This window comes from Balaenoptera ricei, chromosome 2 (assembly GCF_028023285.1).
Source record: "Balaenoptera ricei isolate mBalRic1 chromosome 2, mBalRic1.hap2, whole genome shotgun sequence".
Lineage (NCBI taxonomy): Eukaryota > Metazoa > Chordata > Mammalia > Artiodactyla > Balaenopteridae > Balaenoptera > Balaenoptera ricei.
The window spans coordinates 161,545,265-161,572,878 of NC_082640.1; the positions used below are offsets into that span (position 1 = coordinate 161,545,265).

The window sequence follows — 27,614 nt, forward strand, 5'->3', positions numbered from 1 at the left end:
AATTTGGTTGACAGCATACTGCTCAACAGCAATAGTGGAACCCAAAACGCAGTTTAATCTTGCCATTGATGACAAGAAACAATTACCAAACCAGAAATGTACTTAAAGCAAAAATATCTTTCAAGGATAAGGATGAAATAAAGACACTTTTCAACGCATAAAGCCCCAAAGAATTTGTCCCTAGCAAACCTCCACAAAAGGAAAGAATCTAAAGAATGTATTTCAAATAGAGAAAGATGATACCAGAAAAAGGTCTGAGATGCAAGGAGGAATTATGAGCAAAGAATGTGTAAAAATATGGGCAAATGTAAACATAATAACCAATGAAGTGATAATTATGTTCTTGTGTGGTTAAAAGGGAGAGAGAGGGAATGAAAATATCCAACATCAATATCATACAAATCAAGAGAGAGGGTATGATCAGAGTTAAAGTAGTCTAACCTGACATTGTACAATAAAAAGGTGAAGATATTGATTAACTTCAGCTTTACATAGTTTATACAAATGCAAAAATGAATAGAGTAACTACTAAAAGATTAGAAATGTGAAACTTCCAAAATAGTAGAGAGGAAATGAAATGAGAAAAATAATAAATCCATAAGGATGAAAAGAAAACACAGAAAAGGTAGAACAAATAGAAAGCACACTTAAGATTGTAGAAATAAATAAAAATATTAGTAATTACAAAAATATGAGTGGACTAAATGTTCCAGTGAAAGTCAAAGACTGATTCATTAGACAAATATTTACTGAGCATCTACTATGTGCTACACACTACTGTCAGCACTAGGCACACAGCACAGAGCAGTGAACAAAACAACCAAAAATCCCTAATGGGAGAGATAGACAACAAACCAAATATAACACAAATAGTACATTAGGTAGTGGTGAGTGTTCTTAGAGAAAAAGAAAAGCCATGAAAGGAGATAGAGAATAAGGAGAGGCACTATTCTAAACAGAGTAGTCAAGAAGAGTGTCATTTGAGTGAAGCCCTGAAGGAGGTGAGGGAATGAGCTGGTGGTCATGAAGGGAAGGGAATTCCAGGCAGAGGGAACAGCATGAGCACATGCCTTGAAGGGGATCATGGCTGCTGTGTGGGGAGCGAAGAAGAGAGTGGGCAGAGATGGGCCTCAAGAGATGATGAGGGGCCAGACTATGAAGGGAAGGGATTTCCAGGCAGAGGGAACAGCATGAGCACATGCCTTGAAGGGGATCATGGCTGCTGTGTGGGGAGCGAAGAAGAGAGTGGGCAGAGATGGGCCTCAAGAGATGATGAGGGGCCAGACTATGAAGGACCCCACGAGCCAAAGCTGGTTAAAAGAGACACATCTCAAACATAAGTATATAAAAAGGATGAAAGGAAAAGGCTGGAAAACGATATACCAGGGGAATGTAGCTATAGTCATCAGACAAATCGATTTTTTTTTAATATGAGTAATATTTTTTTTGAACATCTTTATTGGAGTATAATTGCTTTACAATGCTGTGTTAGTTTCTGCTTTATAACAAAGTGAATCAGCTATACACATACATATATTCACATATCTCCTCCCTCTTGCGTCTCCATCCCACCCTCCCTATCCCACTCCTCTCGGTGGTCACAAAGCACCGAGCTGATTTCCCTGTGCTGTGCGGCTGCTTCCCACTAGCTATCTATTTTACATTTGGTAGTGTATATACGTCCATGCCACTCTCTCACTTCGTCCCAGCTTACCCTTCCCCCTCCCCATGTCCTCAAGTTCATTCTCTATGTCTGCATCTTTATTCCTGTCCTGCCCCTAGGTTTTTCAGAGCCATCAAAAAAACAAACAACCTAATCCAAAAATGGGCAGAAGACCTAAATAGACATTTCTCCAAAGAAGATGTACAGATTGCCAACAAACACATGAAAGGATGCTCAACATCACTAAATCATCAGAGAAATGCAAATCAAAACTACAATGAGGTATCACCTCACACCAGTCAGAATGGCCATCATCAAAAACTAAACAAATAGATTTTAAGGCAAATAGCATGTCAAGAAATAAAGAGGATCACTACATTATGGCTAAAAGTTCTAAAGATTCACCAGGAAAGTATTTAACTTTTTCTTGTTGACTTATTTTAACTAGTATATTTCCTGACTTTTAAAATTAAATACAATGCATACTTATGAAAAATATATTGGGCAAAAATGAACAGAACCACAAAGAGAGATAGACAGATCCATCTTCATAATGGAATGTTTTAATGTAACTCAGTAATTGGTAGATCAAGCAGTCTGAAAATCTTGAAAACATTTTAGGAAATTTGAACCACACAGTTAACAGGCTTGATATAATAGATATGTATAGAACATCACACTAAGTGCGTAATACACATTCTTTGCAAGTGTCTGTGGAGTATTTGTGGAAACTATGTAGTAGGCCTTAAATCACATTTCAAAGACCATATTCCCTGATCACAATGCCATAACAAAAAGGTAACTGGAAAATCCTCGTGTGTTTAGAAATTAAGGAAGAGTTAACTCATCAGAAAAATCATAATTAGAAAATACTATTTATCAAAACCTGAGGAATATTAAAAAGTAATATTAAAGGAAAATTTATACAGTACTAGGGAAAGGGGAGAGGCTGAAAGTTAATGTGCTAAGTATCTGACTTAAGAAGTTAAAAAAAGAACAACAACATAAATTCAAAGATAATAAAGATAAAAGAGGAAATTAATAAAATAGAAAATAAACTTACGGTTGTGAGGAACAAATAGGGACATTATTGTACATCCTTCAGAGATTAAACAGATGGTAGGAAGATACTATGAATAACCTTACTTTGATAGATTTTTTAAACTTTGGTGAGATGGATACAATTTTAGTATTTAGCTTATAAAAATTTACTCAAGAAGAAATATAAAGCCCAAATATTCTTTTAATTATTAGGAAATTGAATCAAGAACAGGTCTTTCCGCAAATTCAACACTAGGCTTTTATGGTTTTACTGGCCATCCAAAGATCAGATATACCAATCTTCCACAAACTGTTCCAGAGTAGCGGAAAAGAGGGAACACTTCCTAACTCTTATTATCATCTTAATATCAAACTCTAACAAAGACAGTCCCCCACCCCCTAAATGTTCTAAAATTATAAGATCTTAATTGTGGGTATAAATGTGAAAAAGTCTGAATAGAACATTAGCAAACTGAGTCCAGCAATGTTAAAAAAAGACATCATGATCAAGTTAGGTCCATCCCAGAGATTCAAGATTGTGTAATATTTAAAAATCAACTAATGTAATTTTCTGCAGTAACAGATTAAAGGGAAAAAAAATCATATGCTCCTCTCAATGGATACAGAATGAGCATTTGATAAATTCAATACCCTCATGACTTTAAAAAAATTCCTACTTAAGTAAGAATAGAAGGGAATCTAATGATAGCGTATCTCTACAAAAAAAGCAACAGTAACTATCATGCCATTGGTTGGGAAACCTTGAAAATATTCTCTTTAAGATGCAGAGCAAGACGAGGGAACCCTTCACTTCTATCGAGTGTTGTACTGAAAGTCCTAGTCAGTAAAGCAGAACAAGGAAAAGAAATGACCTAAGATTCAGAAAGGAAGAAGCAAATCTGCCATTATTCTTACCTAATGTATTTGTCTGATTGGAAACCCAAAACGAATGTTCAAGTAAATTATTAGCTCTATAGCTGATTCACTTTGTTATAAAGCAGAAACTAACACACCATTGTAAAGCAATTATACTCCAATAAAGATGTTAAAAAAAAAATTATTAGCTCTATAGGAGTTTTCCAAAATCAATTACATTTCTGTACATCAGCAACAAACAGGTAGAGTCTGTGATTATACAACAGATACCCTTTGTATCAAAGTTATAATCATCAAAACATATAATGTACCTAGGGAAAACTCTAACAAAAGATATGTAAGACCTAGTATTTAAAAAATTACAAAACCCTATGGAAAGTCACTTAAAGAAAAAAAAAAAACAAATTAATGGAGAGAGAAACATGTATGTAGATTAAAAGTCAGTTTGGTAAGATGTCAGTTCAGTATATGCAAATCAGTCACTGTGATACACCATATTAACAAATTAAGGAATAAAACCATATGATCATCTCAATAGATGCAGAAAAAGCTTTTGACAAAATTCAACACCGATTTATGATAAAAACTCTCCAGAAAATGGGCGTAGAGGGAACCTACCTCAGCATAATAAAGGCCATATATGACAAAACCACAGCAAATATTATTCTCAATGGTGAGAAACCAAAAGCATTTACACTAAGATCAGAAAAAGGACAAGGATGTCCACTCTCACCACTCTTCTTCAACATAGTTTTGGAAGCCCTAGCCACAGCAGTCAGAGAAGAAGAAGAAATGAAAGGAATACAAATTGGAAAAGAAGAAGTCAAACTGTCACTGTTTGCAGATGACATGATACTATACGTAGAATATCCTAAAAATGCCACCAGAAAACTACTAGAACCAATCAATGAATTTGGTAAGGTTGCAGGATACAAAATTGATGCACAGGGATTCCTTGGTGGCACAGTGGTTAAGAATCCACCTGCCAATGCAGGGGACACGGGTTCAAGCCCTGGTCTGGGAAGATCCCACATGCCACGGAGCAGCTAAGCCCATGTGCCACAACTACTAAGCCTGCGCTCTAGAGCCCACGAACCACAACTACTGAGCCCATGTGCCACAACTACTGAAGCCCATGCGCCTAGAGCCCCTGCTCTACAACAGGAGAAGCCACCACAATGAGAAGCCCGCGCACCGCAATGAAGAGTAGCCCCCACTCACTACAACTAGAGAAAGCCTGCATGCAGCAACAAAGACCCAACACAGCCAAAAATAAAATAAATAAATTTTTAAAAAATTGATGCACAGAAATCTTTTGCATTCCTATACACTAACAACAAAATATCAGAAAGAGAAATTAAGGAAACAACCCCACTTACCATCGCAACAAAAAGAATAAAATACCTAGGAATAAACCTCCCTAAGGAGGCGAAAGACCGGTACTCAGAAAACTATAAAACACTGATGAAAGAAATCAAAGATGACATAAACAGATGGAGAAATATACCATGTTCTTGGATTGGAAGAATCAATATTGTGAAAATGACTATACTACCCAAAGCAATCTACAGATTCAGTGCAATCCCTATCAAACTACCAATGGCATTCTTCACAGAATTAGAACAAAAAATTTTACAATTTGTGTGGAAACACAAAAGACCCTGAATAGCCGAAGCAATCTTGAGAAAGAAAGACAGAGCTGGAGGAATCAGGCTCCCCAACTTCAAACTATACTACAAAGGTACAGTAATCAAGACAGTATGGTACTGGCACAAAAACAGAAATATAGATCAGTGGAACAGGATAGAAAGCCCAGAGATAAACGCACGCACATTTGTCATAATTTATGGTCACCTAATTTATGACAAATGAGGCAAGAATATACAATGGAGAAAAGACAGCCTCTTCAATAAGTGCTGCTGGGAAAACTGGGTAGTTACATGTAAAAGAATGAAATTTGAACACTCCCTAACACCATACACAAACATAAACTCAAAGTGGATTAAAGACCTAAATGTAAGACCAGACAGTATAAAACTCTTAAAGGAAAACATAGGAAAAACACTCTCTGACGTAAACCACAGCAAGATCTTTTTTGACCCACCTCTTAGAGTAATGAAAATAAAAACAAAAATAAACAAATGGGACCTAATGAAACTTCAAAGCTTTTGCACAGCAAAGGAAACCATAAAGAAGACGAAAAAACAGCCCTCAGAATGGGAGAAAATATTTGCAAACGAAGCAACTGACAAAGGAGTAATCTCCAAAATATACAAACAGCTCATGCAGCTCAATATCAGAAAAACAAACAACCCAATTAAAAAATGGGCAGAAGACCTAAATAGACATTTCACCAAAGAAGACGTACAGATGGCCAAGAGGCACATGAAAAGATGCTCAACATGACTAATTATTGGAGAAATGCAAATCAAAGCTGCAATGAGGTTATCACCTCATACCAGTCAGAATGGTAGTCATCAAAAAATCTACAAACAGTAAGTGCTGGAGAGGGTGTGGAGAAAAGGGAACCCTCTTGCACTGTTGGTGGGAATGTAAATTGATACAGCCACTATGGAGAACAGTATGGAGGGTCCTTAAAAAACTAAAACTAGAACTACCATATGACCCAGCAATCCCACTACCGGGCATGTACCCTGAGAAAACCATAATTCAAAAGGACACGTGGACCCCAGTGTTCATTGCAGCACTGTTTACAATAGCCAGGACATGGAAACAACCTAAATATCCAACGACAGATGAATGGCTAAGGAAGATGTGGTACATGTATAAAATGGAATATTAGCCATAAAAAGGAATGAAATTGGGTCATTTGTAGAGACGTGGATGGACCTAGAGTCTTTCATACAGAGTGAAGTAAGCTAGAAAGAGAAAAACAAATCGTATATTAACACATACATGTGGAATCTAGAAAAATGGTACAGATAAATCTATTTGCAGGGCAGGAATAGAGACGTAGATGTAGAGAACGGACATGTGGACATGGCGGGGACAGGGAGGGTGGGTCGAACTGGGAGATTAGGATGAACATGTATACACTATCATGCGTAAAATAGGTAGCTGGTGGGAACATGCTATAAAGCACAGGAAGCTCAGCTTGGTTCTCTGTGACGACCTAGATGGGTGGGATGGGGGGGTGGGGTGGGAGGGAGGTCCAAGAGGGAGGAGATACATGTATACATATAGCTGATTCACTTCATTGTACAGCAGAAACTAACACAACATTGTAAAGCAATTATACTCCAATTTTAAAAAGTTATAAAACCCTATGGAGAGTCACTTAAAAAAAACCAAATTAATGGAGAGGGAAACATGTTCATAGATTAAAAGTCAGTTTGGTAAGATGTCAGTTCACCCCAAAATTTATCTATAGTTTGGAGAGGATATTAGTTGTTCATTTTTCTTTTTTTAACTTTAGTTGATTCTGAAATTTACATGAAAGAGAAAAGGGTCAAGCCTAACCCTTATACTCTTAAATAATGGGAATGAGAGATAGGGAACCATGTGTGACTTGTCTTACTAGATACCAAAAATTATTATCAAGATTATTATCAAGGGGGACTTCCCTGGTGGCGCACTGGTTAAGAATCTGCCTGCCAATGCAGGGGACATGGGTTTGAGCCCCGGTCCGGGAAGATCCCACATGCCGTGGAGCAACTAAGCCCGTGTGCCACAACTACTGAGCCTGCACTCTGCAACTACGGAAGCCTGCGTGCCACAACTACTGAAACCCATGCGCCTAGAGCCCATGCTCCACAACAAGAGAAGCCACCACATTGAGAAGCCTGCGCACCACAACAAAGAGTAGCCCCCGCTCCCTGCAACTAGCGAGAGCCCACGCAGAGCAACGAAGACCCAGTGCAGCCAAAAATAAATAAAATTAATTTATTTTTTTAAAAAAAGATTATTATCAAGGTAAAGTAATTAAGAGAGTGTGTTGTTGGCACAGAAAACTGGTCTTCTAGATGGAAACAGTTTATGGCAGAGAGGTATTCCAGTTAAAGGAGGAAAGGGTGGCTTTTTCAATAAATAATGATAGGAAAATAAGTTATTGTGTGGGGAAAAAAATGAAAGTAGATCTGTTCTTCATACCCTACACAATTTTAGTTTGAATTAAAAACTTAAATACAAAAGGCAAAAGTGTCAGTATTTTTGTAAGATGTTATAGCACAATACATTATGACCATAATGTAAGGGAAAGATTTCTTAAATTAGACCCAGGAAGTGCAGACTAGAAAGGTGAAAACTGATCAATTTGACTTTATTCAAATTAGGAACTTCTGTTCTAAGACACCATAAAGATGTTGTGGGATTTTTGTTTTGTTTTCCTTTTATCCTTAAGTTCTTCTCTATTAGAAATACACGCTAAAGTATTTATGAGTGAAATGATGCGTTATCTTGGGTTTTCTTTGAAGTATTCCAGGAGAAAAAACATGGGGAGAGAGATGAAACAAGAATGGTAGGACGTTGATAATTATCGAAGCTAGAGGATGGGAACAGGAAGGTGTCATACTATTCTAGTTTGTATATATGTTTGAAATTTTTTATTTTAAAAAGTTTTTTAAAGAAACCATTTTTATGGTGACTGCCCTGGATTTTCTGGAAGTTTTAACATTTAAAACAAAATCATTTTCTGAAAAGGTCACATGTTAAGTGTATATCTAAATGCAATCTAATTTTTATCTCTGAATAGGACTTTCCTTATAAATTAGTAAATCATGAAACAACCTCTTTTAAAAAAAAAGATACCCTAAAGAGATTGAAGAAACAAGTCACAAACTTGGTGAGGGTGTTTGCCACACACCCTCAAAAAATTAGTATCCATGTATTAAGCAAAGAACTTTAAAAATCAATAAATAGTGTCTTAGATATGACATCAAAAGCATAAGCAACAAAAGAAAAAATAGACAAACTGGACATCATCAAACTTTTTAAATTTTGTGCTTCAGAGGACACCGTCAAAATGACAACCCACAGAATGGGAGAAAATATTTGCAAATTATGTTTGTAATAAGGGACTTGTATCTAGAATATGTAGAGAAGTCTTAAAACTCAATGATTAAAAAGACAACTCAATTTTTTAAATGGGCAATGGAGCTGAACAAGGCATTTCTGCACAGAAGATATACAGTGCCAATTAGCATATGAAAACATTCTCAACGGCATTAGCTACTACGGAAATGCAAATCAAAATCATAGCAGAATACCACTTCATACCCACCAGGATGGCAGTATTCAAAAAAAGACAATAACAAGTGTTGAGGCTGTGGAGAAATTGGAAGCTTCATACTCTGCTTGTGGAAATGAAAAATGGTGCAACTGCTTTGGGAAACAGTTTGGCAGGTCCTCAAACCATTAAACATAGAGTTACCATTATAACCCAGCAATATGTATATAACCCAACAAAAATGAAGACATATGTCCAAACAAAAACTTGCACTTAAATGTTTTTAGCAGCATTATTAATAATATCCAAGAGGTAGAAACAGCCCAAATACCCATCAACTGATGAGTGAATAAATAAATATAGTATATATACACAATAGAGTATTATTCAGCCATTGAAAGGAATAGCGTACTGATGCATGCTACAATGTGGATGACCCTTGAAAACATTATGGTAAGTGAAAGAAGCCAGACACAAAGGACCACATATTATATGATTCCACTTAATATGCAATGTCCAGAATAGGCAAATCTATAGAAACAGAAAGTAGATTAATGGTTGCTTAGGTCTGGGGGGATGAGATGTATGGGGGTGATGGCTGAGATGTGGGTTTTCATTTCCTTTTGATGAATATGTTCTAGACTTGATAGTGGTGATGGATGCACTCTGAATATACTAAAAGTCACTGAATTTTACACATTGAATGGGTAAATTGAATGGTATGGAATTATATCTCAACAGAGCTGTTTAAAAACATCAAGAAGCAACAACTCAATAGGAAAATAAGCAAAAGGCATATCCAGGCATTTTGCAGAAGACAAAACATGTGTGTGTAATACTAGATACTTGAGAAGATGCTCAACCTCATTCCTAATCAGTCAGATGCTAATTAAAACCACAGTAGGATACCATCATATCCTCACTTGATTCGCAAAAATTTTAAATTCAGGCAATACCGCTTCTCCACATGTAGAGGAGGTTGAGGTTGGGGGGAAGCTCATCCACTGGCAGAGGCGGTATGAATTGGTACAACTGCTTTGGAAAATAAGCTGGCATTATTTTTAGAGGGTTGAAGATGCAAGTATTTATGACCCAACAATTCCACTCCTAAGTATCTATCTAAAGAAATTCTTCCAGTTGTGTACTGAGATCACATATAAGAATAGTCACATAATAAAATAGCACTGTAAAATTCAAAACCACATAAAACTAAAATAAAATGTGTAGGGATATAAGTATATGTAGTAAATGGACCTGTTTTTTAAAAGCAAACAAGGGGAAGATAAACCCAAAATTCAAGATAGTGGAAATGAGAAAGAATTGGGAGGGTCTCACAGGGGATTTAGGGTAATAGTAATGTTCCTTTTCTTAAACTGGATGGAGAAATGTAGATGTGTATTTTGGGGGTGGAGGCAGGGGGTACAAGGCAGAGTGTTATCTGATAACCCAGCACGGAGGGAAGATTTAGACAAACTCTGGAGCGTACATAGAGCAATTTTTCCGTGTGGTTCAATATTGAATGCTAATAATGCTGACTCTGAGTTTCTAGAAAAGGCTAACTTATTTAGCATCTTTTATGTAAGAAGCAGAAGGGATAAAATGTTCTTATGCGGGGCCGGGAGAAACTAAGAAAACAACACAAAAAAGAAGCAGCAGCAGAATAGGAGTGTTTTAGAAACGTTTCCAACAAAAGTAGTTAAAATTAATAGTTTTTTACTTCAAAGTGATCTTCATTTATTTGGGCCACAGCTACTTTATTCTTCAGTAATGCTAACTAATCCAAACATTCCTGTAAATTAGTAAAACCCCACGTGCTCATTTCAGATACTCAGTGGTTGGTTGACTTCCTCTTTTTCAGATCCCGCTCACACTAAAAGATGAAGCACAGACACGCGGAGGAGGAACCTCTTCACTACTCCACTACTCCTGGGTGCGCGACTCCAGTGAAGCATCCACCAGTGCTGCAAGGGCTCCAGAGTATTTTTTTTTTTTTTTGCTGTTTCAGTCCCCAGTGCCTACCAGCAGAAGTGGCAGTAGATTGTTGCCTATCAGCCAATCCAGACTTTTCCTGAGACGACAGGAAAACATGTCAGCTGGGTTTCCGTGGAACTTGGCAGTGGGGACATTCAGCGGAAGCAATATATACCCCATCAGAGCACACTTGTATCTTTTACCCCTTTCACCCCCTCTCCCACCTGCTTAGGTCTTCTCTGTCCCTCTCCTGCTACCACACAGAGATGATATAAAAGAGGCTCTTTGGCTATTTGCATTTTGCTTCCTCTTCTTTTCAAGATTGCAGTATTAAGCTTTACCTCCTAAAAGCCTAAAATCCCAACAGCATTATGTACCAAAGTTGTTCTTCCCTTGCAAGAGGGTTTGGAGGAAAGGGGGAGTTTATATCACAAGTTTCCCGGAGAGTGAAAAAAAGTCCGTGTGCTGCTGACCACATGAGCCATGGTGAAGGCACCCTTTGGAATTACTGATTTCTAAAATTAATAAAGTAAGTCTATTTTTATTTTCTTTTTTTTCCATTTACTAATTTCCAAACAATCAGTATTCACAAACGAGACTGAAATAGGCCCAACTTCTCATTTTATGTCATTGCTGGGCAATTTTTTAAACTTCAGGTAAGAAATGTGAGTTATAAAGAGATGTTTTATTCTTATATTTGGTTTCAACAGATGGTGGGTCCAGGCTCTTCCCCAGGGGCAGCTCCAGCACCTGGGAGGCTGGGGCATGCAAATGTCTCCATTATCAGACCACAGCAGACGGGTCCTCCAGTGGCACGTGAATCTGTATCCAGTTGCACAGTATTTACCTAAACAGTTCATCAGAACGATGCAGCTCAGCCCCCTGGTTGCTTTCTGCTTTACCTCTGCTTTCTTGCTTCCTTGTCTGTCCTAGGTCCTCTCTCTGGCCTCCACTGGAGAAAAGGTTGAAAGGTGACTGCAGAGCCCACTGAAGGTTGACTTAGCTGCCACAGGGAGTTATTGGGGAGAATCCAGCATCTGAGGTTTCCACAACAAAGTCCTATAGATTCAGCATTGAAATCCTAAAAGAAAAAGGACCCTCAAAAAGGCAGAGAGAAGAAGGGCTCTATTGCCTTCCTGGTAAATGAAAACAGGTTTGAGCCCATTGAAGCATTCTGTTTGCTTGTGAGGGATGAAGTCTTGTCAGTTGCAGGAGAAAAGAGAGAATGCATTCCAGGTGTTCCTGTGACTTCTGGTTAGTAGTTTGAGGACCATCTTAACTGTTTTGCTAATTTGGTTATGAATTGGTTAGTAGACAAATTAGAATTCCTTCATAGTCCCCTGCTGATGTGTAGAATTGGGAAATAAGGTGTTTGGGGAGACTCACCATACGGTTCTTGTAAAAAAGCATAAGAGGGTATGAGCCCAGTAAAAGAACTTTTAGACCAACTAGAGTGTTTGGAATTGCCCTAGGTAACCATCAGAATTGAATCCTCAGGCTAAATTTCTTACTGCATTCACCATGTGCTGATCAGGTGTAAGACCAGACTCCAGATCTCTTCCTTCATTCACCCAAGTAGTTTAGTGTCATTATTATTGGTATTGGATTTCTCTTGGTAACAAACCAAGCAAATCATATGATCCTCCCTCCAACAGTAGTGTCCCTCCTTACCCTTCCCCAAAACAGGCACGTATTTTTACAGATGGACAGACAAATGGTTTAAGTTTCTATAGTGCCTGTAAGTGACATGTCGAATGGGGAGGCTGGGCTTCAGACCCCTGCGCATATTTGTATCAGCTAAGATAAGAATAGAGCTCTAACATAAAAAGAAGATTTGGGATCACAGTGGGTCTGTTTCCTTTGGGATACTTCAGGAAACACTGCTCATTGCCTTGATTCATTAGGATGAATGACCTCAGGCCAACGTTCTAATGATGTCTGATGAGGTTGGATAAAAAGGAGGGTTTGGGACTTACCTGGCGGTGCAGTGGTTCAGACTCTGAACTTCCACTGCCGGGGGCTCGGGTTTGATCCTTGGTCAGGGAACTAAGATCCCACATGCCGCAGTGCGGCCAAAAAGAAAAAAAAAAAAAGTTTATTCTAGGCCCTGTAAGATTATTTCCCTCTTCCTCATTTAAGCCTCATGGACCAACGATATCAGGTATAAGGCACTGCTTCTCAAAATACAGTTTTTAGGTAGGCTGGACCTACCCCAGTCCTAAAGACATCTCTAAAGCTGCAGCCTGAAATTGTACATTTTAAATAAGCAGCTGGGTGATTCTTATGCCCATTGAAATTTGAGAAGGACGGCCATCAATGAATAGACTGAAATTTGGGCTGGCTATGGCCATGGCTGAAGAGCTAGGCATGCTGCATCCCCTCTTCAGACCCACTGGCTCCCTTGGGTAAGATAGAGCACAATGCCACCAGATGTGATTTTACAGCAGGGACATAGTTCCTGAAATAGAGTGGAAGTAAATGGGTGCCACATAGGATGAAGTCTGAGAGAGGAACCCTTAGAATTGCCTGAGCATAGGTGAAGCAGGAAAAGAGTCTCAGTGACCAAATTCAGGAGTTTAATTTGGGACAACTCCAGACACGAACATATTGTACACATCCTTCCACCTGCAAATTTTAGCTTCAGATAGACTTCTTTTTTTACCAGTGGTAAAGTAATTTCTATAGAGGAACATGTTTTTCAGGAGCTGCTAGATGGTTCCTCACTTATTGCAGATGGTTGCTTCAGGTGGACGTGAAGCCACAATAGAATTCTGCATTGCTCTGGCATCCATGACCTCATAAGAGAACTATGGGATTGTGCTTTTCTTGCCCTCTCCCATTCCCAAATCCCTGACAAGAGGCCCATCCTCTGAAAAGGAGTCCCTGGTGAGCTCTTTTAGGCTCAACCTGGTAACAGAATTAGCCTCATGTTCTTAGGCCATTTGCCACAGACAGTTTCTCTAATTCTCAACTGAATTTATAGTGAATGTACAAACCAACACATTTCCATATGTGAAATCACCCCAAGTGACTTTGCCCACAACTAAATGGAGGTCAAATTCATATGCTTTCTGCACATCTGAGGCACTGCCTCTGTGTGTCTGAGGATAATGTATCCAAGACGGAAGGGAACACAAACGGTAGTGCAGCCCTCTCAGATGGCAGAAGGCAGTGCAGTGTGTCACTGTCAGGGGAGTTCACGGTCAGCAATGTTTCGATGTTTGAGATTTTCAGCCCCAGATTCCAGTTACCTCTGATCATTAGATGTGAACATGGAATTAAGAAGAGGGTAATTAAGGATACTTATTGAGTCAGACTTACACCTTAGAATAAGGCTTTTATTGTTTAGAAACAATCTTCCAGAAAATGAAATGATCCAAGATTCCCCAAAAATATTTATTTATACAAAGATTTTGAGAGTAATATTTGTATTTGTCTTTATACCTCAGTCTATGCGTCTGGGGCCAAGTCATTGTGTGGCACTTGTGCAACTTCCCCGCACGCCTCACACGTTGTAGCACCTGCTTCCAGGAACACCAGATGAGCACAAGGTCTCGGGGGGTCAGGAGGGGAAACCCATAATGCCCAAAGGCTGCAGAGACCCAAAATCCAGATATGTGCGCCCTGACCTGGAAGGTGTCTAGCCAAATGTCCAAGGAGAAATACGATCTAGGAAGAAGGCGAGAGGAGGAACCCAGGGGGCAGACCGGAGAGGGTTAATTCCCACCCTCTGCTTCTGAGTTCAGCATATCCATAGGGCCCAGGAACTGCATTACCTGGATTCCGCCCCCCCCAACCCCGTAATGACCCTTGATGCTGATTGACGTCCAGGGGACAATTTGCAAAACTAACAGATTTGTCCATAATCCCAGGTAAGTATGAGATACAATTCTGGGACTTTGTCTTGGGAACCTGCCTGAAGAAAAACACTTGCCTTGTATGATGTAATCCAGGTCCCCTCGAGCAGACGTGGGGCAGCGATGGATGAGCAATCTGACCTCAGCTCCAAGTGTCTTCCAGTCTGGCCCCCCGGCCATTCTCTGCCCTTCCTCCTCCCTAGGGTATCCCAAATCCCATGGCCCTGCGACGTGTCGACTTGCCATCCCTCTTCCTCTGTCCCCACCACCTCTGTCTATGACACAGAAAATCCATGTGTTCTGAAGAGTTCAACCTTCCCCTAATCAAACCAACACTTTCTTTACTACAGTGATTCTCAGAACCAGCAAGAAAGAGAAATGTTCCAAAAGGGAATCCCCGTCTCAGCCATCTGCCTGGAGCTGAAGGTTGTGGGCCAGGCCTCGAGGTGAGGTCCATCGCGTTTGTGTTTCCCGAGGAGCAGGCAGGCAGGCAGTGGCAATCCCTCCTCTCTCTCTGTAGCAGGCGGGCCTCAGCTGCACTTGCAGGACTTCACCACCATGTTAGAGAGCTGCTCCACCTTGGCGGTCCTCCCGACATAGTACAGGATGGTCAGGGGCTCCAAGTCCTGGGGTACGCAGCAAGGGGAGGCCGAGGCTTCAGGGTTCAGGGTGTTGTACAGTCCCAGCACCTGGGGAGGGAGGCATCATTGAGAGGTTGGAAAGCCGAACCTCAGGCCGGGGGCCCAGGGACTCTGCAAGGTCTAGGGGCTGCTCCAGAGACTGAGCACGTGGTAAATGGGCCACTGATGCTACTTCAGAGGAACTGGCGGAACCCAGTTCGGGGGAGTGGCGGGTTACTGCTCATCCACGCGGGATGCAGCACGTGGCGTTTGTCTGGGCGTTATCGGTTTAAGCATAACCCCCATAACTGGGGGACTTGGAATTGATCATGAAATTCTCTTGGCTGTGAAGAAACACCCCTGTATTGGTTCCTCCTAGCCGTAACTGGTCACTTCGGTGAGACCCATTCTCACTAAACATTGGCTTGAGCCATTTACTCAGTGCCAGAGTATAGGGCCCCAGGCAGGATGCAGTAACAAGGAGCTATGAGGAAATACGCTTCACAAGTTACTGCCCTATCTTGGATTCCTCTTGAGGGAAAGACAAGCTAGCTTCGGTCGTGGACTTCCCTGTCTTTCCCTTTGTTTCGTATAGTCTTCTTCTGTGTGCTTTACATTGTCTTTTAAAATAACTTTTCTACATTCAAGAGGCCAGAATTATTAGAGTTCTTTATCCGACGGTAGAGGCCTTTCGGCCCCAATATTCCTTGCCAGCCATGTGCATCTCTGACATAGGGGGTGGCATGTGACAGTAATTAATTTCCATAGTACAAAAGCAAATAGACAAAGCAACTTAAAAGTCTGGGTGAAACTGGGGAAGGAATTTTAAAGGGTAGAATGTGGCCCACTAGAGTTGGGCCAGGATGCCAAGATCAGAACCGTCACCAAAGGGATTTTACACCCCAGGTCATCATCCGCTCGTTCAACATGCAGCCCTTCATGCATACTTTTGAACAAGCGGCCTACTTGGCTTAGCCCCACCCCCCCACGCGGCATGACCCTGTTCCATACTGAGCTGTGGGTAGTGTCTGCGCTGCGGAGGTATGGGCACGGGCCTGAGCAGAAGTTGGCATAGTAGCCCTTAGGTTCATGGACCCATTTCCAGCCCAGATCCTGTCGGAAGTCAATGTAGAGAGGGCGCACACAGCAGTTCTCCTCCAGATTGCTACAACAACAACAATGAAAATTATTTAAAAATCAACCTAAAAGGAAATCACCAACATAAAAAACTTCACAAATAGCCCTCATATTTGCACTTGGAGTCCTTCCTGGTCATCATAAGAGGTAGAGGTGGCTCTAATCAGTGGAATCCCAGGTTCAAGTGCATTGAGCTGTACTAACTATAAAGGCATTTCCCTCTGTTGAAGACCAGAATCCCAAGGACATAGTAGGCGTAGATATATACATACATAGATAATGTATGAAGAAGAGAAAAAAGGCAAAAGTGGCCATGCCCCTTTTACAGCATGAATCAAAACAAAGACTTGAAGTGTTCCACATAAAACCAAGCACTGAATGTTACTAGCAAACTCAACTTTGTTGAGGTTGTTTTTATTGTTACCTGCCTAATGTGCACCCAACCAGAAATAAACTCTAAGCTTATGCACTTATATACTATAGTAAATGACTGCTTAGTCTAAGTCTAGAGGCTATTGAATCAAAACAAGACATATCCTTCTATTAGATTCATGATTCCTAGATTACCCCAAATGTGATTATCAGGCCACTTCAATTCCATTGCCTGCAGAAATCCATTTGGCAATACCCCTTGCCAAGTGGGCATCTAGCCTGTACTTCAGTACCTGCTGAGACCTAGAACTTGCTATTTCCAAAGGCAGCTATTGGCCAAAATCTAGCTTCTTGTGGGTTCCGAGGGTAAACCGTGGCAGACATTCTCATTTTTCTACTCAAGAGTCATTCTTACCCTGCCTTCTCTCTTGCCACCGCCCATTACAGTCTGGAACACCAGATACTTGTTATCCTGGCCTCCCTTGCAGGTAGGGATTGTCATGGAACCCAGCAATGACCGATCAGACATAAGCAGAAGTATGCAGTGGGCAAGGGCAAATTCTGGCAAAGGTATTTGATTCTTTATAAGTCACAGATGGAAGAGGAAGGCTGCTGGTTTCCTCCTTCCCTCCTCTTGTCTTGAGCATGGACAAGATACCTGCAGCTCTAGCAGTCTTGCTATGTGACCATAAGCAAGGGGATGAAAAGCCAACATACTGAGCATGGCAGACTGGAGAGAGAGAAAGCCTGTGTCCTCAATGGCATAAGTAAGCAGCCAGACCAACCTTGGGCCTGCTGCTACATGCTTCTTATGAACAGGAAATCCCCTGTGGTTTAAGCCACTGTCACTTGCAGCCAAGAACATCCATTCCTAACTGATTGAGAGCCACACAGAGCAAATCTACATGCCAGCCTTCAGTTGGAGGCAACCACACTGCCTTTCCTATACCTTCTGTTCCTCAAGCTCAACGTCCCCGGTTCATTCCATTGTTCCTCAGAAGACATGGCTTTAGATCTAAAGATTTCCCAATTCATCCTCCCCAGCTCCATTCAGGCATCCTCCTCTCCAGCCAAACTGACCCATTCGTGTGCCTTCCTCTACCCAAAGTGCTTCCTCCGCCCAGATCCCTACGTACTCAAGCCTTACTCAGCCTTGAAGACTCAGCGCAAATTCCACACCCTTCAGAAGCCTTTCCTGCATCCATAGATGAGCTCCTTGTTCCAAATTCCTTAAAGCACTTTATCTTTCAGACCGTCTCATGGATGTGGTCATTTTCTACCTTTCAGTCATTGCTGTGTGTGCTTTTTTAATCCCTCTCCCTTATAAATGAGAAACTAAAGTATTCCTAAATAAGATGCTATTTTTTAATCTCTTTACAGTGGCTACCCAACTATGTCCAAATTAGTTCATAATTTCTCTAGCTCACATTCCTCACTGCAAATGGAGACTGTCCTGTTTTCCCTCATCCGGTAGCATCCTTGGACCCTTCATAAGGAACTGAGCCCTTCTTTAATGGAAATCTCTGCATTAATCTCCCTGCCACACAAACATACCCTACAAGTATTTTAAAGCCTGAAAACCATGGAGAGGCCAAGCCTCTAATCCAAACCGTTTTAGCAACTCTCTCCTCCTCCTTTACTTTGTCCAGGCCCTTACAGGGCTGGGCTGTGGGAAAACAGTGGGGCTCCCAGAAAAAGATTTGTAAGAGGTTCTAAATCTCCATTCCTGGGAGATGTTTGTGAAGAGCATCAGGGACCCTCAGTTAGGGGTGGCTTAGGCCTGGGGCCTGACACACAGAAGGCGTGCAATCAGTGTTGTCTCAGGAGTCTGTGGGTCCTGCGTGAGCCCAGGCTTACCGGAAGCAGTAATTGGTGTCCAGGGCCCGCTTCTTCCTCTGACCTCCCTGGCCTGGGTTGTCCAGCCGGTCTGGGGGAATCATCATGAGGATTAAATGAGGGCTGTGCTCCTTTTTCTTCTTCAGTCGCCCCAGATCTCCTCGGCCTGGATCATCCTCACTGTCCACACCTGTGGAAGGGAAGGAAGATGACGGTCTCCAGTCTAGGGAAGGCAGGGTGGCTGCTGCTTTCTCATCCCATCCCCCCACTGGTCAGGAGGAGGGACAGTGGGGTCTACAAGGAAGGGGTGGGTGAGATGCAGCTTCATGCTAACGTCCAGCTGCAGGAAGGGGAAGACTGGGTGGAGGAACCGGTATCTAGGGACGCGCAAGATGCCCCCGGTCGGATCCCCTCGTGACTCCTGTGCATACATCCTTCAGAGGGCAGAGAGCCCTTCCCGAGATGCTTCCTAGGGAATCCTCAGGGATTCATGAAGCATCCTTGTCACTAGGCGGCTCTAACACATTTTTTTTGAGCTGTCAGTTTAGATTCTGAGACTTAGAGCTTGGGATATGAGTTTCCTCTTATAATCTGAATTGGTCAAAAATAGCACAGAAGTCCCACCTATGATTTCAGGGGTCACAATTTAAGACAGTTTGAATGGGAGCCAGAGGAACAAGAATGAATAATTGTTAACATTCGCATTGCACTTATAGTTTCAAAAGTGTTTTCTCTATAAAACTCAAGATAAGATCATGAAGTGTGTGGTAAACAGCTTAGCAGACAAACTGGAAAGGAAACCTGCCATTTCATCTGCAAAGACTGAAAACTGAATTAGAAAGAGTCTCAACTAAAAGAAGATCTATTTGGTGACGGCCAGCTGCTGGCTGTCGCCCATCTCCACCAGGGACAGGAACGTGAGGAGCTGAATTTGCATGGTGACAGGAGGGCCTTGGACCTCATGCAGGTGCACTAGGACTGGAGGATAAATGGGAAGCTGGACCTCAGACTTCTTTTTCTGAAAATCTTTATGAATAAGATAACGATTACTGAAGTGGGAGGATTTCAACCCAACCCGGGCTGTAGGTAGGGACTCCAAGGTCTTTTGAGCTCTGAGGTTCTGTGATTAGGATGTCAAATGACGTGCTTTTAAAAAAATTAGGCTCTGAAATAAGGCCCATGAAGGGCCAAAGGACTGCCCAGGGCTGGGAGTCAAGAGAGGCCTGTACCTTTTTCCAGACACGCCTGTGACCTCAGGCTTTGAATTGGTTGGTTTGACCTCGACAAACCTCCTGGCCTCAGGTGTGCCTCAGTCACCCACAACAGAGCTTCGAAAGGAAAACAGTACTTCCCTGCAATCCAGAGACTGTCTAGGCTGAGTGCCTTGGAAACATACTGGAAAACCAGAAATAACTCTAAACTATTTTGCCCTCAATGCAAATACCCTGAGGCCCAAAGCAGTCATTCAAACCCGGATGTCGGATCGGGTGGGCTCTGCAACATCTGGAAAGCCCGATAGTCAGAGTGCTCATATTCACAGACACCGAAGTTCATTTCTTTTGGGGAAAGCAAAGACGACTATTATTTGCTGAGCATCCATGCGCTCTATTTTACATTCGTTATCTCATTTGATTTCATGACAACCCGGTGAAAGAGGTACTGTCACCCCCAGTTTGCTGACTGAGCTCAGAGAAGTGAACCAGCTTGCCTACATGATTTCACGGCTCTTACTAGCATAACACTGTCTTCCAGATGCTAATGTATTCTCTATAGAATAGAGAGTTCTTGCTTTTGGGACAAAGCAGAATCCCTCAAGTACAAAACAGTTGGCCATCTCTGTGAGGGAGCTCACTTGGTTCCTTTCCTTGGGGTCTGGTAGGGGTTTCCTGTTACGTCTTGCTTCATTAACTCCCCCACCCATTCTACCATACGCATCCATTTTGTTACCTTTGAATTTGATTTCCATCACCTCTTGAATGTTTTCCAGGATATCCCCATTGGGCTGAAAGGTGTGACATGGACAATGAATGCTGATTTCCAGACCTAAGTTGGATTCTGCAAAATAAGACACAGCATTGGTGAGAAAAGCAGTTTGTGTGATGAAGGAGGGTACCCACCAGTCACACACAGAAGAGCCAGGGCCTCTGCCGCCACAGGCAGTCATAGGAACTGAGTTAGACTGAGGCTCACAGGTGACAGAAAGTGCTGCCAAGGCTATAGCAGACCTTCACGCTCATGCTGCCACATTCCACATATTTCTATTGTGTTACAAACAACCAAATGGAGGCATAAACCAGTGGGCACCATGAAGGAGAATTTTAATAGTCATCTATTCTCAAAGAATGGTTCAGGAAAAAAAAAATGTTACCAGCCTACTAGGGGGCAAAAGGATGAGGGTACAGGAAAGAAGGAGAAAACCAGTCACACCCCCTACATGTCAGCTGAGAGAGGAGATATTCTAGCTGTGAAAGGACAGAGGAGAGAGGCACAGTGCCTGGAAGAGACCAGGGAAAGGGGAAAACTGAAGAACTGTGGGGTAGAGAGGCTGTGATTCAAAAGGCCACAAGATGGGAGGAAGGGGCACAGGCTGAGCTCTAGGATTAAAATTCAGAAAGCAAGGCTAGAGCAAGGTCTCTGGCAAGCAAGCAGCAGAATCAGTCAAGGTGGAAGAGGCCACCATTTCTACCAGGGCTACAGTTGTAGACAGAGAGAGAGAGGTAGATTCCAGAGGAGATAAGATGCAAATCTCAGTTATGCTTGGCTATATTTTCCTTAAGGAACAAGGACATGATGAGGCCAAGATTACTTAGAGTTTCTTCTTTGGCAATCCTTGTTCACCTTAATGGGGGAGTTGTAAATGTATCCAGCGGGGCTGTGGATGGCTCACTGAGGGACAACCACCGGCTCAGGAAGACGGTTGTGAAATTAGAGAACAGGCCGGAAGAGATGGCAGAGGGCCATGGCCGAGGGTCCAGATGGCATGAGCTCGGAGAAAACAAGTGTGAGGAAGCCTGGAGGCACCAGGGTTTGGTGGCTGATACTGTGGGGCAAAAAGGCCAGCTCTGGCCCTTTCTCCTATTGGCTGTGGGATCGGGTATTTTGGTAACTAAAATTGGGAAAGCAAGGAAATTAGTAAAAGGGGTTGCATAAAGTGGAAGGAAAAAAAAAGGAAGAATAAGGAATGAAAAGTTTGAACTGAATCCAGTAGTTTTGTGCAGGGAAACCAGGTAGTCTGGTATCATGTCAATCCTGGTGGGTAAGACTCAATCAGGGAAGCTCTCTTGATCCGGGGCAGCAGCCAGCTATGGTCAGGTATGGGAGAGGTCGTGGGGGGATGACCTCTGAGGTCAGGGTCAGCGCCTCAGGGATCTGATTGATGCACTGCTCTCGGAGGTCACCCTAGTTCTGTGTGAGCATCCAGCCTTGGGGCCAACCTGGGGTCTTCCAGAAATCTGATGTCAGCAGGGAAAACCCCAAAGAGTCCAGGCCACGTCAGCATCCTTCTCATGTGCAGAATGGCCCAAGCCCAGAGATTCCAGTCAGCATTAGACAGACCTGGATGTCCCAGTTCTACTGGTTAAAAACCAGCCCAATCCCTTCTTCCATAAACTCTAGATCCCAGCTTCATTTGTTCCACCCCAATCAGGGCAGCCTCTGGGATACACTGACACCTGCTGAGCTTGAAGATTTCTGTTCCAGGTTAGCTTTGGTGGGGTGAGGAGGGGCCAATATAACAAGGAAGCTGAGCCCCAGATGGAGAACAAGAAGTGAATAGAGAGGGATGTATAAGGAGTGTCCTCTTTCTGGTTTAAGGCGGCTAAAAGAAGGAACTAGAGTAGCTGAAACAGGCTACATAAAACATAGTACACTTCCTATTACCCAGAAGGGTTTAAGTAGTCCGGGAGAGACCTAGAGTGGGCAAGTCCTATGAGTCTGTGAGTTAGAAAGTCAAGATGCAGACAGATGTATAGGGGAGAATTAGGGTTAGGGTGCAGGTAGTGAGTGTGTGATGGTGCCCGGCTTGGCTAACAGGCTCTGTCTAGGTAGACGGCTCAGAGAATGAGGACGATAATCACCAACACTTGTTGAGTGTTGCTACATGTCACGCACCGCTCTAAGACTATGCGTGCATTAACTCATTTATGTAATCTCCATACTAATCCTACAAAGCAGGAACTATTATTACCCCCTCCCCGCATTATACAGATGAGGACACTGAGGCTTAGGGAAATTAAATGGCTTGACCGAGGTATCCAACCAGTAAGTGGTAGAACCAAGATTCAAACACAGGCAGCCTGATATCAGAGCCACACTCCTAACTGTTAGAGACAAAGAGCGACCAAAGAGAGCCCAGCCGGGACCATCAAGGTAGATGCCCACACAGTCACTGAGATACAAAACGGCTGTGTATTCCCAGTGTGCCCCCTGTCCTGAGCCGTGGTGCTGGGCGTGTTCCCTGCCCGGCCTGCTTGGGGAGGCCAGGCTCTGCACACAGGGGAGCCACAGATTGTGTGGAACAACAGCACAGGGGCGTGAAGACCTGGGCCCACAGCCCTGGAGAGGGCTCCAGCCGGCTCTGGGCCCAGAAGGCAGCCTGGGAACCAGTGCACAGCAGGCTCTTAGATGTTTGCTGAACTAACACAAGACCGTGTATGTGACTCAGTTTCCTCACGGTCCACACCACCAGCTGCTCCATTTGGAGTCCATTTACGGCCTTGTTTGGGGCCAAGAACCCTCAAGAGGCCCAGGAGCTCTGCACAAGTAAAGGTCTGTGTATGACTCCCCCGTGCGAGGGGTGGGCGGCATCTGCCGGAGCGGGAACTGAAGGTTCCAGTGAAGAACTAACCTCAGAATTGGCAGCGGTGGGGACGGTGGGTGGGGAACCCATAGGTTTTATTACGAAATTATCTTTTTGATGTCTCAAGGAGGATGGAAATCATTCTCAGTGCAAACTTCTCATTGAGTTCTGCAGCTGTGAAAATAAGAACTCCTTCAAGTGCCCAGGGCTTCAAAGAAATCCAGGTGGAGCTGATCAAAATCAGACAGGGAAACTGAGAGATTCATTTCCCCAGCCTCTCCTCTCTGTAGCCATGTCGGGCTCTAGGCGGAGTTGAGTCAGAATTCCCACAGTGCTGCTGTCAGCTGGTGCACATGGGTTCTCCCAGCTTTTTGCCTTCGTGCTCAGTCAGGGAGATAGGATGGAATTCCCAGTACCCTTGGAGCCGAGGCAGGACCTCCAGCCCCCTATCTGCCAACTCAGCCACCAGGTTATGCCCCTCAGATGGGGACCTGCACACTCGGATGCCTACAGAGCCCAGCAGGTTATGTAAGTGAGCAAAGCGAGCCAGTGTATCATGCTGAATTGGGAATGCCAGCCGCACTCCTGGGGAACACTGGGGAATGGCGGGGCCTGTGGTGACATGAAGAATGCATGCCCTGCCTCAAGAGGTGGCCCTACTCATCTCTGATGGATTGTTACCAGGAAATCTTCCCATTTGTCAAGAAAAGCCAGAAGTCTAGGTTTTATGTGAAATCTCCCGACTTTAAAACAAAAACTGTTGACCACTAGTTAAATTAAAACAATACTGGTAGGACAATCAGTTTGTGATCTCTGCCTTAGAGCTTCAACCCCTAATTTCCTAAAACACTGAGGACAAGGAAGGACCCACCTGCCCAAGGAACTCGGGGTATCAGTACATGGATGGATGGACTGTGTCTCCCCAGCAGCTGACGAGAATAGAAAATCCTTCGCAAGAGGGATACAAGGAACAGACAGGACCGCCTTAGGTACCCACTGAGCACCGGACCAGGCAGCACCACCAAGCAAAGAAGGGAAGAAATAGCAGAGCGTGATGCCACGAGGCGCCATGACTGTCCATCAGGAGACCCAAGTTCTAATCCAGGCTGGATGACTCTGGTCAAGCCACTTAACTTCTCTGGGCCTCCATTTCCTCATCTAACCTAATAAAAGCTTACTGTCCCATAACAGGCCGAAAACTTGGAAGTTCTCTTAACTACAATGGATCCTTAAAATAGCTCTGTGAGGCATGAAGGGAAGACACCATTACCTATTTTCCAGGTGAGGAAGCAGAGTGAGTGGGTGAGCGATTTGGGACATGTGAAGTTTGATATGCCTATTGCACAGCTCTACTTGGATGACTGCCAGGCCTTTCAAACTTAATCGGCCAAAATGGAACCTGCCCCCAAACCTGCTCTTCTCCCAGCCTCCCTATTTCAATAAGTGTTCCCACGTGGGTGTTCAGCTCAAAATCTTTAGTCATCTAGACTCCTCTTGTGTCCTCTCACCCCATATCTAATCACCAGTCAGTCCTATTGGCTCTACGTCCAAAATACAGAACAAATCCTTAATCATCTCCATACACACGGCTACCGCCCTGGACGAAGCCCATGTTGCTCTCACGTGGGCTGCTACAGCGGCCCCTAACTTCTTCCCTTGACCACATGACAACCAGAGAGCCTTTGAAAGATGTAAACCAAATCACCTCTCCCCCACATCCCCAGCCCTGCTTGTAACCCACCCAGGACGTCTCATCCCACTTGGAATAAGTCCTGACACCTGACCGTGGCCTTACAGGTTCTACATCCTATGGCTCCAGCTCCTCTGTGACCCCCCAGCTCACTCTGCTCCAGCCACACCAGTCAGGCTCCTGCTGCTTCTCACTGGTTTTGCTGAGCACATCCTTTATCCCACCTTCACAGACTGGCTCTTTCTTGTCCCTCAGATCTCAGTGCACAAATTCCTTCTTCATAGAGACTCCCTGAGCATCTGATGTTGGACCCCACCCAGTCATTATCGCTTTGCCCTCTTTCTGTTTTTCCTGGTACTTATCACTATAATTTATATAAAAGTCTTATTCATCAATATGTTTACTTGCTTACTACGTGTCTCTCCCACCAGAACAAAAGCCCCATGAGATCTGGGACCTCACCTGTCTGGTTCACTGCTGAATCCCCAGGGCCTGGCTCAGAGTGAGCATTTAGTCAGTATCAGTTGAGTGAACGAATAAAGGACACACAACAAGTAAATGGCAAAGCTAGGCTTTGAACCCAGATCTGTGCCTCCCCTAGTTCTGTCCTCTTCCCTCTGTGTCATGAAGGACCAAGAGACCTGAGGTTCCTTCCAAAATGCTCATCCTGAGTCCACCTACCTCTTCGTAAGAGCCATTCACGCACAGTGTCTGTGACGTCGAAAGACAGCCACTCAGCAGTGCCCCGCGTGGGCAGATTCTTGCCATCAAGATAGCGCTGCTTGGCTATGTGCTCATCCGGCTGGAGGATCTACAGGGCAGAGGAAGGAATAAGTCCCGAGGCCAGGACAGGGCACCCGCGTGTCATGGTGTAGGAGGACGGGGAGGGGCAGCAAGAGCAAACTAAGACTTCTTAAATGTTCCTTTGAGTTCCTCGGTTAAGTCTTAATCCTCTTAACGACAGACACAGATACAGAAACTAAGGCTCAGAGAAGGTAGGATTCACACCCAGGTCTGCTGAACTCTGAGCAGCGTGGAGGCCCGATCTGGCCAAGGAACCAGCTTTCCTGCCTGAGTGGTGTCTGTCCTGGGAGGGGGCTCACCTGGAAGAGCTCAATCCTCTGCTCGCTGCGCTTGGAGCTGGGGTTGGGCATCCGCAAGACCCGGAATTCCGCTCGGAACAGGTTGGTTTCATTTTTCTCCACTGAGGACACGTTGAAGCGGAAAATCTTGGAGGTGATTCCTTTGGGACAGACGGCCAGGTCATCTAGGAGGCAGAGCAGTTGGGGAGGCACAGCATGAGCGAGACCCACAGGGACAGTGTGCTGCCAGCGGACACTCAGCAAGGGGCCAGGGTTCCACCTGTGACCTCTCTGGAAGCTTGAGGCCTCAGACCTAAAGGTGGAAACCCAAGGAAGATCCGGGGTGGCCCTGGAATCACACACAGGCCTGATGGAGAAGCAGGACATGGAGCCCCAGGACATGGCACTAACAACTGGCCCCTCCAACCCCTCACCTCGCCGTCCCCACTCTGGCAGGCTCTCCAACCTGCTTTCCTACTCTTTTAGAGAATACAGATTCTCCAGTGATATCAGCAATTTCCTCTAGCAGTTTAATCATTGTTAGCTAGTTGATTCATGCATGCGTTTGTTCATTCAGGCATTCATTCATTCATCAGACATGCATTGAACAAATACTATGTGCCAAGCACAGGCTAACACTGGGAAGCAAAAAGGAATAGACAGGGCCCCTGCCTTCAAGGAGATTAATATCCAGGGGAGGCTGTTAGTACATGGACCAAACAACAGGACCAGAGGGAAAGTGCTAAGGGCCTTTGGAGAAGCCTAGGAGTTGCTGCAAACAGGTCAGAGGAGGGAGAGGGTTGAGAGCACTTCGTGGAAGTGGTGATTATTTGATCTGGGTCCTGCAGGAGGAAAGGGTCTAAGGATGCAGAGGAAAGAATTTTACATGAAAGGACTGCTGGAAGCACAGGCAGGGAGGGGAGCAAACACACGTGAGTAAGAGGGACCTGAAGCAGCCAGGCTGGAGCCTGTGAGACAAGGTCAAGACAGTAGATCGGGGTCCACCTGCGGGGAGGCTGAAATGTCAGACCGAGGGGTTGGATTTTATATCATTAACAGTAGGGAGTCATAGACAGTGACACTCTAGATCTAATGAGACAGCACTGGTGTGACAAGGAGCCCACATCTGGAGCCTGGCAGACCCCCGCCAGATGTTTCTTCAGACTGAGCCGGTCTATCACCATTGGCTCCTCTCTCTCCAAGGGTTAGTTTCCCTGACAGCACATGCTATGCCAGCCTCTGTCACCCTGCTGGCCTCTGAACCTCTGTCCACAAGACAGAAGGCCACACATGCTCTTTCCCACCCCCTCAGAGCCAGATAAAGGAGACAGGAAGATCCTGTCATTTCTTTACAACCTCAAGGTCTGAGCAGCATTAACACCCAGAGAAAAACTTTCTACACAAATGGTAACAATAGCCAGAACTTGAAATCCAAGCCCAGAGACCCAGATTCCACACATAATGAACATGGCTGGAACAAGCCCAT

The 27,614-nt window shown here is 43.8% G+C and overlaps 2 protein-coding genes across 9 annotated transcripts in view; one reads left to right on the forward strand and one right to left on the reverse strand.

The window, feature by feature from the left end:
- Window positions 1-20,602, forward strand: part of TTLL5 (tubulin tyrosine ligase like 5) — a 319,306-nt gene extending 298,704 nt beyond the window's left edge. For all 8 annotated transcript variants that reach the window (XM_059914699.1, XM_059914700.1, XM_059914707.1 and 5 more), the window contains 3 exons: window positions 10,624-11,265; window positions 14,944-15,039; window positions 20,546-20,602. In XM_059914699.1, the coding sequence (XP_059770682.1) occupies window positions 10,624-10,646 (23 nt within the window). In that variant the 3' untranslated portion in view covers window positions 10,647-11,265; window positions 14,944-15,039; window positions 20,546-20,602. The remainder of the gene's footprint in view (window positions 1-10,623; window positions 11,266-14,943; window positions 15,040-20,545) is intronic.
- The window catches only part of TGFB3 (transforming growth factor beta 3), a 28,662-nt gene continuing 15,101 nt past the window's right edge, over window positions 14,054-27,614 (reverse strand). The window contains exons 3-8 of the mRNA XM_059914711.1: window positions 26,150-26,313; window positions 25,728-25,857; window positions 20,506-20,613; window positions 18,580-18,748; window positions 16,225-16,378; window positions 14,054-15,282 (exon numbers count right to left, since the gene is read on the reverse strand). Of these exons, the coding sequence (XP_059770694.1) occupies window positions 15,124-15,282; window positions 16,225-16,378; window positions 18,580-18,748; window positions 20,506-20,613; window positions 25,728-25,857; window positions 26,150-26,313 (884 nt within the window). The 3' untranslated portion in view covers window positions 14,054-15,123. The remainder of the gene's footprint in view (window positions 15,283-16,224; window positions 16,379-18,579; window positions 18,749-20,505; window positions 20,614-25,727; window positions 25,858-26,149; window positions 26,314-27,614) is intronic.